The sequence below is a fragment of the Hippoglossus hippoglossus genome, chromosome 8 (assembly GCF_009819705.1).
Source record: "Hippoglossus hippoglossus isolate fHipHip1 chromosome 8, fHipHip1.pri, whole genome shotgun sequence".
Lineage (NCBI taxonomy): Eukaryota > Metazoa > Chordata > Actinopteri > Pleuronectiformes > Pleuronectidae > Hippoglossus > Hippoglossus hippoglossus.
The window spans coordinates 22,428,813-22,447,991 of record NC_047158.1 but is presented as its reverse complement, the minus strand read 5'-3'; the positions used below and the strand labels follow the sequence as shown (position 1 = coordinate 22,447,991).

Sequence of the window (19,179 nt, the reverse complement as noted above, 5' to 3'; positions counted from 1 at the left end):
GTAGAAGGTGTAAAGTCCTGGAGGGGCCAGTCAGCGAGCCAGTCAGGGAATTAGTCAGGATTCAATGTTAGACCACTTAACATGCTTTATTTCAGCATTCAAAATAATTAAAAACATCTCAATTTATTATACATATACAAAATAGGTACAGATCCTTGTGGTGTTTTGCCCCCAGAGGTGTGTCTGTCTGTCTCTCTCACACACTTTATGCTGATGGTTCTCTTTCTGTGCATTTAAAATAATCTGTTTGATTCCAATTTGTGGGGGAGAAAACAAGAAACAAAATGAAGGGGTGGAGAGGAATTTAAAAAAAGAGAGGAAAGGTGCACAGCTGGTTCAAAACAAAAACCAAAAGCTAGAGTTTCACTGCCAGCACGAAGAAGTCTGGAAAAAAAGAAGTTTGAATCGTTCTGGACACCAAGAATAAAAGCTGTGGTTTCATTTTAGCACCAACGAGGTCCTGCCGCACAGAGTGAAATTAAATCTACAGAAAGGTGTAACCAGGCTGGACGGGCAGGAGACCTCAGGAAAGAATAGCACCAAGTTTGAGCTGTTTCTGCTTCTGCTAAAGTTTAAGTAAGCCTCCACTTCCCCCCCCCCCCCTGCCGACAGCAGGCACTTCTAAAAACACTTTTTGTTCAGAGCTGGAATTTCTCACTTTCTGAGGTAGCCATAGGATCTAGTTTCCTTTCAAAAAATAAAGAGGTTTAAACCCATGTTTCTCTGCTGGTGGTTTTAATGTGAGGGAGAAAAGAGAGGAACAAACAAGGAAGCATCCAAAACAACAAACACAGATCAACAGCTGCAGCATCAGCTGAGGAGGAGGAGGAGGAGGAGTTAGCCTCGTCTGGGGCAGATGAAGGAGGGGGCAGAACAACAGAGACAAACATGGCTGTCAGTTTCACCGTTTATTCATCATCACCTGAAACGTGGTACAAAGCAATTGGGTTCTGTCTGTTGGGGCTGTCCTTTCAATCCTCTCACCGCAGTGGTGTATAAAAATACAAGAGTCACCTGTGTGTTTCAGTTGGTTTCTGTAAACTCCAGAGAGGCCTGGTTTGGCTGGATGAAGAGGGGAAGTCAATTTTTTACACTTTACAGAAGCATATATTATTTTCTTGTTGCCAGTGAAACAAAATGTCTTCTCTACAGGATCCTTGGTGTTGGTGATGGTAAAAAAAAAAACCCAAAACAAAACAAACGAAAAATAAAAAAAACGAGAGTCAGAAACAAAAAAAGTAGTGGTCCCAAACACGATGATGCCGACACTGCCGCATCACCGCCATCTTGTCGAAGTGCAGGTTTTAGTGGACCATCGGAAAACAACGGCCGAATGGAAACTTGTAGAATCAGGAGGGGTTGGAGTTTTCAGAAAAAATGGCATTAGAAGGACGTTTTGGTGGGGCTTTGTTTTAGAGAGATGACTGCTAGAAAAAACACACTCACACACAACAACAATTTCAAGTCCAGATTTCTCTTTTTACAAGAAACAGACGGGTCCGACTTCAAGGCCAAACTCTTGGTCTGGAGCACCAACGTCCATAGGAGCAATATCAATGATGGGCAGGCGAGCTGTTTTCGATGTCTTGTAGTCGATGACTGTCTTGCCCCATGTACCGGTGTGTGACTGGAAGGAGAGAAGAAGACAGGCCAGTTAGAGTCAGTGTTCAAATCCTGTTTACCGGACATGAACTACAACACTATGAGAGCATCAACTCACCGTGCATCCATCCTCCAGGACGCTGTAGGTGAAGCGGCTGTTGCCCTCGGCTCTGATCTCGATCTCGTTGGAGCCTTGGAGGAGCAGGGCCTTCTTGAGGTTGCCGACAGCGGCGTCCATGTAGGCGACGCTGTTCTTGCAGTGGTAGGTGACGTTCTGGGTTGCCTCAGTGGACATGAGACGCAGGAAGGTCATCTGGATGTTGACGTCCTCGGGCTGAGAGCCCTCGCTGCCGTACTCGAACTGGGGAAGACAAGGAGGGAGGAGTTGATTAGTGGAACAGTGAGGATGGAGGAGGCATAAGAAGCTGAGGGGTTGAGTCAGAGATGAGAAACAAAGAGTGAAGGAGAAAGAAGAAGTGGAGAAGAGAGGATGGGGTTGTGGAACTGGGATGGAAGGTGGGAACATGTGAGAGACGGATGGAGAAGGACAGGAGAGGGTAGGAGCTAAGAAGGTTTGGCCTGTTTACCTGGAATCCGTCGGTCATGGCCTCTCCGAACCAGACGTGCTTCTTCTCCTTGATGTTCTTGCTGACGTACCAGTTCTTCTTGGCAACCTCGCGCTGAGTGGGAGATACGCAGGTCTCTCCAGTCTCCATGTTACAGTAAACCTTGATGGAATCCTGAATGCAGCCCTGGTCGGGGTCAATCCAGTACTCGCCTGATACACAAGGAATTAAAAGAGGAAAAGTCAGTCCAGCATGTTACTCGTCTAATTTCCTGAATCCTGTTTCTCGTGCTTATCATTATCCACTCACTCTTCTTGAAGACGATTAAATGTGAATATGCCTTGAGAAAAGTTAATGAGTCCAGTAGGGACACCGGCCCTCTACCCTATCAACTGTACCAAACAGACTCACCGCTCTTCCAGTCAGGGTGGCACATCTTGAGGTCACGGCAGGTTCTGGCAGGGTTCTTGCGGGTTCCATCGGGGCTGCGGATCTGCTCAATCTGCTGGCTGAGGCTCTTCAGGGTGCTGTCCACCTCCAGATCACGGTCGCGCAGAACGTTGGCATCATCAGCACGGTACATACGGAAGGGATCGGGTGCCTTCTCCTGAGGCTGGGCGATGAAGCCGAGGTCGAATCCGCCACCAGGGGCACCAGGTGCTCCAGCTGGACCAGGAGGTCCAGGAGGACCCTGAGAGTGGAGAAGAAGAAGGAGGGAGAAGAATAAAGAGAATAAGTTGGTTAATGGATTAAATGACAGATTCCATGTTTCTTGACACACAAAGTAAATAAACAAAAAAATGGATGAAAGTTAGTTTGACTTACAGAAGGTCCCATCTCTCCAGAACGTCCACGAGGTCCAGGAGGTCCAGTGGGTCCAGGCAGGCCACTCATACCGTCCTTACCAGCAGAGCCAGCAGCTCCAGAGGGGCCCTGCAAACAGCACAGGAGAAAACCTTGTAATGTCTATACCAACCATTTTCAGACATGCAAAGAAGCAAATATGAAAATGCAAAACTGCACCAAGTAGTTCAAGATTGTCGACGTATTAACTTACTCTAGGTCCAGCGGGTCCGGCAGAACCAGCAGGTCCCTGATCTCCACTGGATCCCTATGGGTTCATTCACAAAAATAGGAGTTAGCAGTTGAATCTGTTGTGTTATTTGTATGCAGTAGGTGTTGGCCCGTGTGTTAAGTAACTTACAGAGGGTCCGGAAGGTCCCTGCATGCCAGTGAATCCTCTGTGTCCCTTCATGCCTCTTTCTCCAGCCTCTCCAGATTCTCCCTTGTCTCCACGAAGTCCAGGAGCGCCCTGTTTGGAGGAAGAAGGGGATGAAGTGTTTAGTTACGTCTTCCTCTGCATAGTGTGTCATTATAAAAGGAGTGTATGAATGGTACTGATGTTGTAACTTACACCAGGTCCACGAGGCCCAGAAGGACCAGCAGAGCCAGCTGCACCAGCAGGTCCCTAAAACACACAAAACAAGTTTCATATGGAGGCAGGTTGCAGAGACATACAAAGCTGACTGTCCCCTACAGCAGATCTGATGACATGATCCATAAAAGACCAACACAGTGACCACTGGGTGGTTTCATTACTTACAGTCTCTCCACGGTCACCACTCTTTCCGGCGGGTCCAACAGGTCCGGGGGCGCCAGGGGGTCCAGGGGCACCAGCACCTCCAGCAGGGCCGCTCTCTCCACGGTCTCCCTGAAACACAAACACAATATTACTTTATTTCACCAACTGTAGTCTTTGTATTCTATTGCCACAGCCTGTCCAGTCCTATGTACCTGGACGTCAGAGGTCTATGGTGGTTGGAATATCCTCAAATAACAATATTCGTACTTTAAAGGTTCACAGTATCTAGCAGGAGCCACTGTGGTGTTAGCATGTTGCTATTGGTTGGTTGAGGTCGACTGAGCTGACTCTTATAAAGCTCTGTCCTGTGACAGAGACTGAAACTAAAGACAAACTTTACTGTCTCACTCTCACATCCTGATGCTGGTCAGTAAGATGATGAACTCACCTTGGGTCCGGCAGGTCCATCGCGACCAGATGATCCCTCGTTACCAGGGGATCCCTAAAACAACAACACACAGCTGATGAAGAAACACCCTCTGGGTTGACTTATACACAATATTATCTAAATACAGACAGATGGCAAAGTTGTTCTCATGTGCAATAGTTTTTCCGTACCTCACGTCCAGCCTCGCCTTGGGCTCCAGCCAGTCCAGAGGGTCCCATGGGTCCGGGAGGTCCACGCTCACCACCGGGTCCAGAAGATCCCTGCTTTCCAAGCTCTCCCTATGGGTGTAACAGCCAGTTGTAATAACCTTAGTAGCTTTTCTAACAGTTTAAAGCCTTTCTGACATTTAGGTTTCCTTTCCTGGATCCATCTGACTGCTTTACAGTTTATAGTCTTAGTTGAGTAAAATGATGAACTTACAGAAGGTCCGGGCAGGCCAGGGAAACCTCTCTCTCCTCTCTGTCCAGGCAGACCAACAATACCACGGCCTCCAGCAATACCCTGAGGTCCAGGAATACCAGAACTACCCTGCAGGTGGAGACAGAGAGAGATAAAGAGAAATTGGTCAGACCTCAAGGTGCAAGGTGGCAGAATGGACCAACACTTCAACATGTTCTTCATGTATTCAGTGAAAATGTGGAGACTTAAATAATCGAATGGTTCTATTCAAAGTTACGCATTGATTCAGCCAGTATCAAATCAAGTTGATATTTACTGTAAATCAATTATTTGATTCTGTGATGGACTGAGGTGAAAGTAACTAATTTCAGAAGCATTTCAGTCTATTCTGAAGGTTAAAGGTAACTTACAGAAGCACCCTCGGAACCAGCGCTACCCTTCTCTCCAGAAGCTCCTGGGGGTCCAGATGCACCCATCTCACCGGGGCGACCAGCAGGTCCAGTCTCACCACGGTTTCCTTTGGGTCCCTCCTTGCCAACACCTCCAGAGGGTCCGGGAGGTCCAGAGTTGCCCTGTGGGGGGGGGGGGGGGGGAATATTAGGATATTAAAAACCATCCTGGATGTTGAGCTCTGCGACAGGAACTAGTGCTTGTAACATTAAAGAGAGACTTACAGAGGGGCCGGGAGGTCCAACTCTGCCAGCACCGCCAGGGAAGCCAGTAGCACCCTGAGGAGACAGACAGAGGCTGTGTCAAATGTCAGGGAACATGATATGAGAACAAAGCTAAATCATAAACAAATCAGCTTTTTGCAATACAAGTAAGACATCTGGATGAAAACATAGTATCAGGTCTCTGGACTGCTTTTGAGTCTTGAGGCTATTGCTAGGATTGACAGTATGATCAGGGGCATGGTCATCTCTGACGTCTATGAGATTGCTTGCAATGTCCCTGATCTAGGAACTGAAAGCATCTAGGTATAAATATAAATGTAATACAGGAAGAGTGGGACAGAAGGGAAGAAGAGCAATGACTTACAGGAGGTCCAGCAGCTCCACGGGCTCCCTTGCCGCCAGTGTTTCCGACGGGACCCTAAAAGTAAACAAAATGGTGTCAATTAACATGGGAGAACCAGTTACAGGTTATGTAGCCATTTACTGCAAATAACTGTATTTTCTGCACTCTAATGGGTGGTATTGTAAAAGTTAACAAACCGCAGGTCCAGCAGCACCAGTGGGTCCAGAGGCGCCGGGGGGACCAGCATCTCCCTTAGCACCGTTATCTCCAGACTCTCCCTTAGCACCAGGCTGTCCATCACCACCCTGCGTTGGAATGATGGAGGATAGCAAATGATTTCTCAGAATATTATCTGTTAAAGATAAAAAAAATGGTTGGTAAAAGAAGCCAGGACATTTGGGGAGGAATTACTTACAGGGGGTCCAGCGAATCCAGCGGGTCCGGGTGGTCCAGACTCTCCACGCTCACCCTGAGGAAGAGGAGGAAGAAAAGTCAGCCAAGCATTTGAAGATTGAAAATTCAAGCAGCTAGAGAAGTCTGGTCGAAGTTTCACTGTCTCCTTCTGAGAAGGACAAACAAGTTACTTACAGGGCCTCCACGGGCTCCAGCAGGTCCAACAATTCCAGGAGCGCCAGACTCTCCCTTGTCTCCTGTGGCTCCAGCAGATCCGGGAAGTCCAATAGGTCCAGTCAAACCACGAACTCCATCCTTACCAGGAGCTCCATCACCACCCTTACCTCCTTGGTCACCCTACGTAAATGGATAGTGAGGGGATACAGGGAATGAATATACATCTGTAATAGTGGGAGAATGCTGTAGGCAGGATAACAACATATAAGATGATATGATGTAGTGTTGGCTTTAAACTGGTCAGATTCATCCTAGTGGGAGGTCCGATCAGGTTTTTGTTGCTTTAACGAGTTAGATCTCTAATGATAAGTGCTGGTTCTGCACTGGTGTACATGAGAAGGGACACATGATATATACTGGGAATATTGGGAGTTGTAGGAATACTCACTCTGTCTCCCCTCAGTCCTGGAAGACCAGCGGATCCACGCTCACCAGGCATTCCCTGGAGTCCAGGAGGACCCTGAGCTCCGGGGGCACCGGAGGCTCCAGCATCTCCCTGAAGACAAAGAGGAAAACAGGACAAGAACGATTAGCAGAAAGAAATCAAAACAGTAGAATATGCTTCCTGGATCTCTGGACATCCATTCTTTTCTTTTAATGTCAGCCGGGGTTTACCTTAGCACCATCGTTTCCAGAAGCTCCAGGGGATCCACGGGCACCAGCAGGTCCCAGGGCGCCAGGGGCTCCACGCTCACCGGGGAATCCTCTGTCACCCTGAAGAGTTGAAATAGTTAGGTTTGTTGAAGTAGTCCAGCAGTGGTCAAACACATCAGTAGGATATGACTGTGGATTTCTCATTTAAAAGGTTGATTCTTACAAGGTAGTGTTTCATCTTGAAAACGAAACCTACATGTATTTGTCTGGTATAGAGATACTTTTTGAATAAGACATCTGTCACACACATTCTTCATCAACAGTAAGAGCTACCTGGTAAGCAATGCTCTTTCATTATTCATCATTTGTTAAAGGCCTTTCCCCAGGTAGCCCTCTTTGTTTTTAGAGATTGTTGGTTAAAACTTGCCACAACCTGCATGGCTAGCCCACTTCCATGTAGCATTAGCCTAGCTAGCAGTTAGTATTAATGTTAGTGTAGAAGGTTTCAACCACTATGTATCTTACTTTAGCTTCAAATATAATTAGCAACATCACATAGCTTGTTTAACTGTAGCCATGTAGCCAAGGCACTTTACACACTGAAGTCAAGATCTTACAATGTGAAAGAGAAACAGTTCCCTCAACAAAAGAATCTCCTTTGAATGACTTACTCTGGATCCACCGGGTCCAACGGCTCCAGCCTCACCGGACAGACCCTGGATAGTTCAAGAAACAGAGGTGGAGGAAATTGAATGTGTCAGTTCATAAGAGAGAATCGGTTTCTTCAGAGTGTGCAGGTGAATCATATCTCAGTCAGTACCTGCTCTCCGGGCTTGCCAGTCTCACCAGCAGCACCCTGGGGTCCTGGAAGACCCTGGAAACCAGGACCTCCAGCAGCTCCTTGCTCTCCTCTCTCACCAGCAGGGCCCTGTGGATGAGTCAAAGAGTCAGAAAAAACTGAAATGACCAGATCTAGGTGATGTTTAGCTGGATGTTAGAGTGGTTCTGTTTACTTACAGAAGGTCCAGAGGGACCCTGAGCTCCAAGATCACCATCCTTTCCAGGGGCACCCTGGGTAGAAAGATGGTAGATATTTAGGGAAACCGGTTCTATACAGAACAACAAAGCAATGGAGAAACGTGGAATCAAGGAGTAACATAGTGTAGACAACTTACAACGGGGCCAGTGGGTCCCAGTACTCCTCTCTCGCCAGGCTTTCCACCCTCACCCTACAGACAGGAAGAGAAAAACAGAGTTACCAGAGATCTGGAGACCATGTTATGAATATCCTTATTCTCAGTAGTGTTAATGTTCATAAACAGCTGAAGTTACTGTGTAGCAGACATATTACTCACAGCTGCTCCCTTGGGTCCGGGGAATCCCATAACTCCAGGCTGTCCTCTAGCTCCAACGGCGCCAGGAGGTCCGGGGCGGCCATCTTGTCCAGGGGCACCCTGTTACAGAGGATTCATTAAGGATGAATTCACATAGCCTAAACTTTAAAAATGTACCCTAGATGTTTTGATAAGATTAGAATCTAATTTATTATTCTGAAAATGAACTTACAGATGATCCCATCTTTCCATCAGGTCCAGGGCTGCCAGGGCTACCAGTCATACCCTACAGATCAGAGGTCAGAGGTCAGAGGAGAACCTGGACAGGGGTTATTTCATGTTTCTGATAATTATGTGATCAATAGTAGGGTATCTCACCTTGGCTCCAGGGAGTCCGGCCTCACCAGTACGTCCAGACTCACCAGTGGAACCTTTAGGTCCAAGAAGACCAGGGCCGCCACGCTCACCAGGGGCACCCTATGATGGACAGGAAGAGGTTAAATCTAATGCACCTCAAAAGTGAACTGCAAAGATGAATCAAATGCATGTTTCACTCACTTTGGCTCCAGCAGAACCATCAGATCCAGGGAAACCACGACCGCCGGGACCGCCCTGCAGAGAGAAACAAGCACGTCCTGCTTAGTGCTATGAACAAAGCTGGGAGGGGCTGAAACCTGAGAGATTTAAACCATGAGCATTCTGACAGAAGTCGCACCTCATTCAATGCTACTGTGTCATCTGGGCTGTTGGTAAACAGTGATGCAATCAGGCCTTTTTTGTGTTTCCATTATGTATAAACACAATCTAGTCGCCATAAAACTGCACCAAACACTTTGAGGCCAGATGCATTATGGGCCAGATGTGGGGGAATCAAGAAGTAGCTGATGTCAAGACACCTGTGACGTAATTACCCCCTAGTGGCAGCATTGAAACCCTGCAACCCCAGATGTAAAGCTATTTATACAGTGTATTTTATGCCTCTGTCTGTCCATCACCTACAATATGTTCGCTATCAGCAACAATCTTTCAGTGTGTGCGTTAATAAATCGACTGCCCTTAAAATAGTGATAAATGTATAATTATATGATAATAATATTTATATATACTCCAAGCCTTTTCTCTTTGAGATACATACACGCTCTCCAGGAGATCCACGGCCTCCTGCAGTACCGGGCTCGCCTCTGGCTCCTCTCTTGCCCTCCTCACCGGAAGGTCCTGGGGGTCCCTGAAGGCCTGGGACACCCTGGAGGACACACACATCGTTGGCACGGCATTAACACATGTGTATAAATGTGTGAGAGGCAAAGAGAGTGAGGTGCTATGTTTGATGCAGACTGTGGGGAACTTACACTCTCTCCCTTGGCACCGTGCTCTCCCTTGGATCCTGGGCCACCAGCCTCACCCTGAAGGAGACAAACAAATAAGCAAAGACAAAAAAACAACAACAACAAACTTCAGAAGAAAACTGAAGTAATGCATTTTGTTTACATTTATCTTTACTTCATTGTGTTTGGAGTAAACTTTCACTTTTTATCATGTCCATCCACAAGGGACAGATTTAAGAAAATACTGTCTTCAGTCATGAGGGAGCTTGACTCACAGTGTTTCCCTTTGATCCAGTGGCACCAGCAGCACCCTGAGCACCTGGGGGTCCACGGGGTCCGGGGAAACCGGGAGCTCCAGCAACTCCAGCAGAACCCTGCAGGGGGCAGCACAGAACAACAATACAGTCAGATCATGCTGCACGGACCTGGCAGTAATGTGATGATAACTATGAAACTCCAGCGCTGGCTGCTTTGGCGGTGCCTTGCTCAACCTTCTGGGCTAAACACGGATTTAAACCTTCAACCCTGACATGCCTGTGAAAGAAATGCACAGCTAGAGTACTCACAGGAAGTCCTTTGGCTCCAGGGGCTCCATCAGTTCCAGAGTTTCCCTGGGAGGAGAAAGAAGGGGAACATTTGAATTCAGAGGCCCAAAGGAAGTCGTTTCACTATCATTCAGGATTGTCTGGACTAGAATCCCAACAACAATGGAAACGTTGTCGTCAGTACTTACAGAAGGTCCAGCAGCTCCGGCGGGTCCAGGGTTACCGGGCTCACCACGGGTTCCAGCGGGACCCTCAGGTCCACGACTACCCTGAGCTCCGCCTTCACCCTGAGTAAAGAAGAAACCCAGAACAAGAGTTCGATAATTAATAAGATAATTACAATTATCCAACATGGTCACAGACAAAAGGAAGAAGAGTCAGCATCAATTATCAACGTCAATACAAATAAGACAAGAAAGAAAGAAAAGATTTTAGTTTGGGAAAAACTGTGTTAAAGTTAAAAAGTGTCATAAACTCGTAGTATTACATCTATACATCTCACTTCTAAATAAACTGAAACCAAGGATTATATACAAACAATCCATTTATGTTAGTATCCTGCATTAATAGGAAATTATTATTTTCCATTCATTTCCTACAACAAAGTTGGATAAAAATCGAATTTGTACTGAAGCTGAATTTAATCACGTTTCCAATGTGAACATGTAGAATAGAATATGGAAGGAACAGAATTCCTCTGTGTGACCCCTGTTGGGTCAAAGGTTCAAATTCAACTGTCTGAGAGAAATGCCTCAAAGCTCCTGCAGGGTCGGGTCAGTGACTTTGGTATTGACCTCAGAAGAGAAGAGATGAAAACAGAAGAAGAAGAAGATGGTGAATGCTGAAGAGGATTAAGGAAGATGAAGGACACATTAAAAATGGAGGATATGACAGATTATTGTTTGGGCTCATGTCGGGCTCAGTTGTACCTTTGATCCGGGGCCACCAGGGAATCCAGGGGGTCCAGCGGGACCGGTGGGACCCTGAGAAGAAACAATCAAAATGAGATTTAGACTAATGTAGCAGGTCCATGCAGCTTTACAAGGGAATAAATAAACAAGCCTAAAAAGCACATTTACATTCTTGAAGAAGCCAATTTGAAATAAGTGCAATAATTTGGTAGAACAAATTTTTGTGAGTTTCTTGTGTTGCATTGGAAGTTTTATATTTAATAAACATTAGAGTTTCAGGGAATAAAAGACTTACAGGAGGTCCACCAGCACCAGCAGCACCATCGTTACCACGAGCTCCCTGCAGAACACAGACAAAAATGATTGGTTGATACGCTCACTGACGCACTGATTGGCTGAATAAAGACGATGTGTGTGTGTTGACTCACAGCAGATCCAGAAGCACCAGTGCGACCTCTCTCACCGGGCAGACCACGAGGTCCCTGAGAGAGAGAGAGAGAGACGGTCAGATACAACCTCTCAAAGTGGCATCATCGGGTCGAACACAGGGGACGTTGGTTTTACTCACCATAGCTCCGGGTGTTCCGTTCTCACCAGCAGTTCCAGACTCTCCCTAAAAACACACACACACATTAACATACAGGTGATGCAGCGTCGTTCCTCAATATGAATTCAACGAGCCAACATGGCTGCCACTGTGATCGGGACTGTGACCTCAACTCAAACTCAATACAGCAGATTTGAATAAGAGATGCTTCTGGGTGCATTATGGGAAATGTAGGCTGCTTCACTTCTAACCATTCGTTTGTAATGTGAGTTATGATTCACTAGAGAATCCCATGAATCTGTGTAGAGGTTCTACTTCTGTACTTTTAGCACTTGTCCTTTGCTGAGTGTTTCAAATGGACTTTCTCTGCACTGACAGCAGAGCGGGACACTCACCTTGGGTCCAGCAGGGCCAGATTCTCCCTTAGACCCATCGAGACCACTGAATCCCTAGAGACAAAGAGGGGGAGACGTTGGGTTAGTCCACAGGCGTCAGTCAGGAAGATGCTGTTGCTCTGATTTGGGGTTTGTTGAATGTGACTCACTCTGTGTCCCTTGATACCGGGCAGACCGGGGGTTCCGGGGAATCCACGAGCTCCCTGAGAGACAGGAGACAGGATTTACTATCACGCCTCTGTTTACACTTTCACACTGCATCCTAAGAATTGCGTTGCCATGGTAACTTACCTGGGGGCCGGAAGGTCCGCGCTCACCGCCACGGCCGGGTTTGCCAGACTCACCCTGAGGGAAGGAAAACGGGGATGGATGAACAGATGAAGTTTTTTCTGTTTCATACATTGAGACAAACGATATAAACAGATAAGAAACATAAGCAGGTCCAGTGAACTTACATCCTCTCCGTTCTTGCCAGGGGGGCCAGCGGCGCCACGGGGACCCATGGGACCCTGCAGAGGAGAACATGGTGAGAATGGCCTCAGACCAACAAGGTGCAGTGTGAGTGTGTATTTGTTTCATGGACTCATACTCACAGAAGAACCAGCCTCACCAGGCTCACCAGGGGGGCCGGTGAATCCCTGAGGTCCCTGCAGGAGGAAACAAACCAAAACACCATCACTGAGACAGTCAGACATACGATGGTGGTAAAAACATCACATGGAGCCACTTCACACTCAGGGAGGTCCGCGGGGAATCTTTGTTTCATGGAGCAAATGTGGTTATCGCTCCTTTTGTTTCACATTCAGTGACTTGTTACGGATTTATAGGCGTTTGTGTTTATCTGGAGTGAAGCCTCAGCTGCATTCACAGATCTGCTCCAGTCCCATGTGTCAGTGTGAAGAAGTTTCCTGAATCGAAACCCTTCAGCTCCATTGTTTGTACAGTTACAACATTCTTCCTGGTAATTCCTATGTGTTTCTCTGTCATCCTTCCAACCTCCATGAAAGTCTGACCACTGGAGCTTTTTGTGCGTTTGTGGTTCTTCATGTGTCTCAACTTTGCATCGATTCACACCAGCGCAGAAAAATGACTGTAGTTCCATTTGCTGTGAAATTAGCTTTGTGTTCTGACCCAACTTCCCTCTGAGGAGAGGAAAGTGATGTCACGATGATGTCATGAGGTTCCTGCACTGTCTTTAGATTTGAAACCATGTTTCTGACTCGAGGAAGGAGGAAGTCGTGTACTCACACTAGAGCCGGCAGGTCCAGGGGGTCCACGGTTTCCCATAGGGCCCTGTCAATCAAACAGAGGCAAGTTCAGACAATGTGTCATCATCATTTACAACTGACAGTGTGTGTGTGTGTGTGTGTGTGTGTGTGTGTGTGTGTGTGTGTGTACCATGGGTCCAGGAACAGACATGCCAGGGGATTTGTCATCGTAGCCACCAGACATCTGAGGGGAGAAGTTCTGGAAGAAAAACAAACACAAACAAACACGTGAGCCACAGAAAAATATAATTTCTCAGATTCAAACTTTCAACAACATGAATAAAATGTATTTTTCTATGTTGTCTTTGAATATTGAATATTATTATGTTGCATGTTCCCAGAGTGCGTTTCTCTTTGATCTTCAAATCCTCGATGACCTTCTATGAAACCAGCTCTCACATCACAGTGAGTTGTGATCTGCTCCAGCTGTTTTATAACATCTGTAAATATTCTGCTGTGTCGTCTGTTCCCGATTCGACCAGCTCACATTTCATCACATTTCAAAAGACTGTGATGTGACTGAACTCGTCTTCTGCAGATTTGAGTCCCTTCACTGCTCTCAGCCTGACCTTTGACCCTGACCTTTGACCTCGTTGTGGTTCTCTCTAGCTCAGCCTGGTCTATTAGAATGGAAACCTGTCGTTGACTTGTTTGGTATCATGGTAAATTGAACTGCACTAACAGAGGTCAGTGTCAAACTGAAGAATGTTACTTTAGACTGATATTTGCAGATATTTAGCATTTAGTCAGTAATAAGGAAGGTGAATTAGACTGGGCGTGTCCTATTAGCTTAGCATGGGGAGTTAGCATGCAGGTAAATGATGAATTCAGACCTTCGATAATAATCAAATCGATTGATATCCTCTTTGCTCCTCGTCTCTGAGCCTCTGAGGCATCGCTCCATCCACACTGACGACCTCTGACCTCAGAGTGACAACCAACCTCCAATCAGAGTCAGTCATTTGAGCAGGAGGCACAAGGGATTATGGGTAATGGGATGTGAGGACTGGGACTAGTTCTTTGTGTGTGTTCTAAACTTGTCTGAGCAGCACAGAAGAAGAAGCTGTAGCCTGACACATGATCAGGACCTGAACTGGTCGAACACAGAGAGAGAGAGCACTTACTCCACCGAGGCCGGGGGGTCCAGGGGGGCCGGGAGGTCCAGCCATACCAGGCTGACCGGGGATTCCATCGTTACCAGCGGGACCAGGAATACCCTGCAGGTGGAGGGGAGGAGAAGAGAGGGGTCAGGAGTCAGAAGGAGAGGGCTGCGTGACTGAAGAGCTTGATCTGGGTTTCACTCTTCATCTCCTGTTTCTTTACAGGATCTCAAAGCAGCTTTAAACCCAGAGGAGACGCAGCCGCTCGACATCGTGTGACCAACCAGGAGTGGACTGGTGGTGGTCATGTGACATCAGGATACAGGAAGTGAGTAAGAACGCTTAATTATGCCATCATCACAGGCCCAAGATAACAAATTACCTTTCTGTATTCTACACCAGAAATAACATCAGTAGCAAAGTAAAACCGTTTCTCTCTGAACCAGATCAGTGTGAAGAACATTCTAAACCCTGCAGAAGGAAACACATGGAGCCTTTAAATTCTAACACGTGCTTTGGTTTTCAAAGATCCTGACTTCACGTCTCCTGCTTCAGCCTCAGTCTGCAGTTTCCTCGTGTTTCTGATCTCAGCAAATAACAAACTGATAAATCAAACTGCTCGTCCTTTAAAACGATGTCGACAAACTCTGACAAACACTTCAGTGCAGTTTTTGGATGGAAAATGCATCATTGAACGTTTGGCTGGAGTCTGACAATAAGCCAGTAAATATATTGGGCCTGATTTAAAGTGGTGTCGTTACTTGTCATGCTTCAAACTCTCCTTCCTTTGTGAGTGGATGTGTCTGAGCTGCTCTAACGAGGCCGACACACACACACACACAGTCAGTCGAGCTGCGTCGACATGAACACACAAGCCTCAAACGCACCAACAGGCCTCAGGTGAACAAACACCAAGGATTGAATCATGGGAGGAAGAGAATGTGAACCTACTCTCTCTCCCTTGGATCCACGCTCTCCCTTAGGTCCCTGTACAGGAAAACAAGAACATGGAATAAGATAATATATCAGAATGTGACATAATCGATAAAGTGTTGATCAATGATGAATCCAGCAGCTGACGACACTTCAGTTCAGACCAATAAACAACACTTCAATCACTTCACGTCATCATCAACCATCAGTCATTGATCGATAATCACTTTAACAATCCACTGTCATTCGTAATTATTATGTTTGAAAATCAATGAAATAAAGAATAGTCGATATTTACCTCAACTTGAGCCTCTTGGAAGCCTGAGACACAAACAGGTGGAACATTAGAATATGAAAATATACATCATACAAAAACATTGACACATTATTTATATTATATATATTATTATTATTATTACTATTATTATATAACTCATCTAATCCTGAAATCATGAGATAATTCATTCAATTCACTGTATGTGTAGAATAGACTAGAATATAAATAGATTAGAATATAAATAAAATAAATATAATAAAAATAGGTTATAATAGAATACAACAGTAAAGAGTAGAGTAGAAGAGGCTGTACCGTCGTCGGGGCAGATGGGGCAGCACTCGTCGTGGGGGATGATGGGGTTGGGGCAGTCGGTTGTGTCCTCGCAGATGACCTCATCGCACATCACGGTGCCGCTGTCACACACACAGATCTGACACGGTTCCGGTTTCCACACATCCCGGTCCGCAAACACCTGGCCGTTCAAGGTGCAGTCACTGACCGCGACTGAGGGGGCGACAGAGAGCAGAGGGGCAGGTGAGACACAGCAGCTGAGGCCTCACACACACACACACACACACACACACAAACTCGAGGGTGTAGATGAAATCAAAATGAAAAACAAAAAGTAAATATTATTAATAATTTTCATGAGTTAACTAATAATGAAAAAATATTTTATAAAGAAACAAATAAATAATCAATAAATCACAAATATTCTATCATTGCATTACACTCCTACTAAAAAACTCAAACCTATATAACCTGAAGATGGAATCAGAGTTTTGATCAAATATGAAAAGAGTTTATTTTAAAGAACGTGTCACTTCTGGTTTGGACGTGACGTCATCAAACGCCTCAGCCATGAGGATTAAAAACATGAAACCAGATGAAAACATCCAGGAGCTCGAAGCTGGAGAAGAGTTTTAAAGTTTGGAGCAGACAGAGACTGAGGCGACGCACAGGCCGCGCACGCGTCTGGTTCAGGGCACTGCGTCATTACGCACGGTGCCACGCTCTTTACGCACAGAACTCAGAGAAACTTCACTTCATCTCATCACAAAATGCTGCTCTGTTCTAACTGAGTCACATTTTCCGACCCGAGCTCCATCGCTGCCGCTTCCCAGCAGAACTCGGCCCAGACTGGAGGCTCCGCTCGGCTCAGGCGTCTCGTGCCAAAGCGCTGAGCTCACCGGGGGAAGCTGCAGCGCCGCGGACCGGCGGCTTGGCAGCGACGGGTGGAAACCATCCGCATGTGTTTGTAATTAAAGGAAACAGAAAAAACCGAGGGGAACGAGGAGCCCGTGGTGGCGGGGGGGGGGGGAGGAGGAGGAGGGGGACGTGGCGGCCAGATGTGTCTGCAGGTGGCGAGAGAAGCCTCTGGGTGGCGCTGTGACACTGATCAAGAGGCTCACAGCGCCACATCTGCTTCAGATAGACAGACAGGCAGCTGAGTCCTGTCCAGAGGAACATCTGGAAAAATAGAACTCAGCCCCTCGGTTCTGGTTTCCAGAGGCTGTGAGACGGATTTTCTTTGTCTTGTTACAGGAGGAAAATCTGTGTGTCTCAGAGCCACTGAACAACACTGTGCTCCGTAATGTCACATTCCTAAAGTCTGTTACAGAAAGAGGGACTTGCTCAGGCTGCAGAGGTCAAATGTTTCCAGCAGACAAGACTACGCCTGCTCACCACCGCGTCCCCTCTCTCTCCCTGTATCCTCCCTATGTGACTCTCCCTCCCTCACCTGGCCAACTCACCACTTGGCCTCGGGCCGTGAGTCACTGCCACATCGATCAGGGCCCGGTGAGCAGCGCTCGCTGTCTGACTCGTGTCTGCTGGAAGCACAAATGTCCCTGACGACGAGCAGAGACCATTGTTCCTCCAGTCTTACTTAAGGTTAATTTTGAAGGGTCTGGAGCACAGGAATAAAAGGCCCCTGAAGGTTTAAGCTTTTCTAGATGATAAAAGTTTTTACCAGCTGTTAGGGTTCAAATCTGCTGAAACATATAAAAAGTTTCCATTAGAAACCACTGCCTGGAGCGAAGCCTGGAAAACCTGCAGCAACTCGCTTTGCATGCATGTGGGGGAGGTGGGGGTCGAGAGACAAACACAAGGAGAGGGGGAGAGAGAGGCCCTCTTGAGATGCCCAATGCATTACGTAAACACTGAGCTGTCTAAACTACGATCTGCACTATCCATCTATGATCTATGATCTATGATCGATGTGGAGACAAAGGAGCAGCACACATCAGAACTCAGATTTCTACTTCAAACTCTTTCTTCTCTTCTCTGTCTAGATCTCAGCAGCCGTCCGCCCACGAAGAGAAAATCCACTTTCAAAAACCAGTGAAAAAACAGCCAAAAGGGTTGAGAAGCTCCAGTAAAGTGATGAAACTTACGGTCGTCCTCGCCCTGCGCTCTGACCAGGAGCACTGCAGCGCTGAGCAGCAGCGCCAGCCGCATATCCACAAAGCTGAACATGTCTAGATGCCACTAGACATGTAGACTCTTTGAGGCGAGAGGAAAAAAGTTGGGGTGCTTTCTCTTTCTGCTACACTCCACTCATACACTGGTGTTTGGGGCAGGGTCCGCTCGTCTGTTCACACTCCTGACCCCAGCAGAAAACTCCCTACTGCCTCCACTCACTTTTCACCAGGGTTTTTATATGGGAGCCTGGAGAACTGGGAGGTGCCGGGGACTGGACCGGCTGAGGACGCACCCTCATTACCCGCTGCTGCCGCTCACGTTTAGGGAAGACAAGAATGGACCCCTCCTTCAAAGAGAAAAAAACAGAAGAGGAAGAACAAGGAGAAAAAAGCAGGTCCCTCCTTCCATGATTCCAAGAGTTTGGATCAGAGAGTGGAGGGGAGAGGGGAGAGGAAACGTGATCCTGAAGAGCATCAGAGGGTCGGAGGAGGATCTGCTCTTCCACCAGTGCATGGGTTTAATCCTGTTCTTATTTCTGGTCTGGTCTACTTCCTGGTTCACTTTGATTTCAGCTGAAAGTCAGTGTTTCTGGTTGTCTGGCAGTTCTAGTTTTAGTTCAGGTCTAAACTATTAGAGCAGGTCGGATGGTTTCAGTTACGTCAGTGTTTTTACAGCTTTAGTTGTCAGAGTGTTGACACGTCGGACGCTGCAGCCTCACGAGTGTTTGCTTTAATTTGTAGCTTCAGCTCAGCTGGGATCTTTGATTCTGTTCTGATCAGGCCGGAGGTTACAGGTCACGTTTATGAACTCTTGTTATTTTCTAAATAAAGATTTTAAAACTGCTTCAGCCTTCGTCTCAAAGTCTCCCAAACTCTGCTGCTCTTATTTTGTGAGTCAGTAAATTGTCTGAATGTGTCGACAACACTTTGTCACCAAATGGCTCCTGCAGCTCGTTGGTGCACAGATGAAGTTCACGTCTCTAAATAACGTTTATTCATGTCACACAGATAATTCACTGAGGGAGGAACCTTTAAAAATCTACTCTTCAGAAATCTCTGTCTATGCCGACGTGTTTATGAATCAGATGAACTATTATTATTGTTATTATTCTGGGAACATATTGAATTATAAATCACTTCAAGCTTGAGAAGTTCTCTTGTGAGTGTAAATCAGAGAAATAAAACAGTTTCATGTCTTTAAACTGAAGTCACAGTTCAGCATGACGTCACAGACGAGCGTGGCTCAGACTAACGACTGTTGAATGAAGAGGCCGATCGATGTG

The 19,179-nt window shown here is 46.6% G+C and overlaps 2 protein-coding genes and 1 long non-coding RNA gene across 7 annotated transcripts in view; 2 read left to right on the top strand and 1 right to left on the bottom strand.

Moving 5' to 3' along the window:
• The window catches only part of hdac5 (histone deacetylase 5), a 64,164-nt gene extending 48,941 nt beyond the window's left edge, over positions 1 to 15,223 (top strand). The window contains exon 23 of the mRNA XM_034592625.1: positions 15,107 to 15,223. Within this exon, the coding sequence (XP_034448516.1) occupies positions 15,107 to 15,208 (102 nt within the window). The 3' untranslated portion in view covers positions 15,209 to 15,223. The remainder of the gene's footprint in view (positions 1 to 15,106) is intronic.
• col1a1a (collagen, type I, alpha 1a) lies at positions 64 to 18,730 on the bottom strand. 5 transcript variants are annotated; one of them, XM_034592613.1, is made up of 49 exons: positions 17,870 to 18,730; positions 15,786 to 15,977; positions 15,495 to 15,517; positions 15,215 to 15,250; positions 14,288 to 14,380; positions 13,294 to 13,362; positions 13,144 to 13,188; positions 12,489 to 12,542; positions 12,351 to 12,404; positions 12,187 to 12,240; positions 12,045 to 12,098; positions 11,896 to 11,949; positions 11,522 to 11,566; positions 11,382 to 11,435; positions 11,249 to 11,293; positions 10,972 to 11,025; positions 10,231 to 10,329; positions 10,064 to 10,108; positions 9,773 to 9,871; positions 9,522 to 9,575; positions 9,308 to 9,415; positions 8,731 to 8,784; positions 8,551 to 8,649; positions 8,405 to 8,458; positions 8,194 to 8,292; positions 8,014 to 8,067; positions 7,856 to 7,909; positions 7,659 to 7,766; positions 7,510 to 7,554; positions 6,860 to 6,958; positions 6,633 to 6,740; positions 6,203 to 6,364; positions 6,030 to 6,083; positions 5,812 to 5,919; positions 5,636 to 5,689; positions 5,272 to 5,325; positions 5,008 to 5,169; positions 4,619 to 4,726; positions 4,369 to 4,476; positions 4,199 to 4,252; positions 3,772 to 3,879; positions 3,583 to 3,636; positions 3,373 to 3,480; positions 3,226 to 3,279; positions 2,994 to 3,101; positions 2,580 to 2,859; positions 2,190 to 2,380; positions 1,721 to 1,963; positions 64 to 1,627 (listed from the first exon to the last, which is right to left on the bottom strand). In XM_034592613.1, the coding sequence occupies exons 1-49, from the start codon at positions 17,949 to 17,951 to the stop codon at positions 1,481 to 1,483; spliced, it is 4,344 nt and encodes a 1,447-aa protein (XP_034448504.1). In that variant the 5' UTR covers positions 17,952 to 18,730; the 3' UTR covers positions 64 to 1,480. The 5 variants fall into 5 exon arrangements, with proteins under 5 accessions (XP_034448504.1, XP_034448505.1, XP_034448506.1 ...); XM_034592614.1 differs by lacking the exon at positions 8,014 to 8,067; XM_034592615.1 differs by lacking the exon at positions 11,382 to 11,435.
• LOC117765970 lies at positions 16,797 to 18,739 on the top strand. The gene is made up of 2 exons (XR_004614646.1): positions 16,797 to 17,273; positions 17,768 to 18,739. It is a non-coding gene; the product is annotated as an uncharacterized LOC117765970 (long non-coding RNA).
• Positions 18,740 to 19,179: the final 440 nt, after the last annotated feature.

Excerpts from the sequence above, each read along its gene's own strand:
- col1a1a (XM_034592613.1), bottom strand. The coding sequence starts at position 17,951 with ATGTTCAGCTTTGTGGATATGCGGCTGGCGCTGCTGCTCAGCGCTGCA. Across the intron at positions 8,650-8,730 it reads ATGGTTCTGCTGGAGCCAAA|GGTGCCCCTGGTGAGCGTGG; the intron begins GTGAGTGAAACA and ends TGTCCATCATAG. Across the intron at positions 3,880-4,198 it reads ATGGACCTGCCGGACCCAAG|GGAGACCGTGGAGAGAGCGG; the intron begins GTGAGTTCATCA and ends TTTGTGTTTCAG.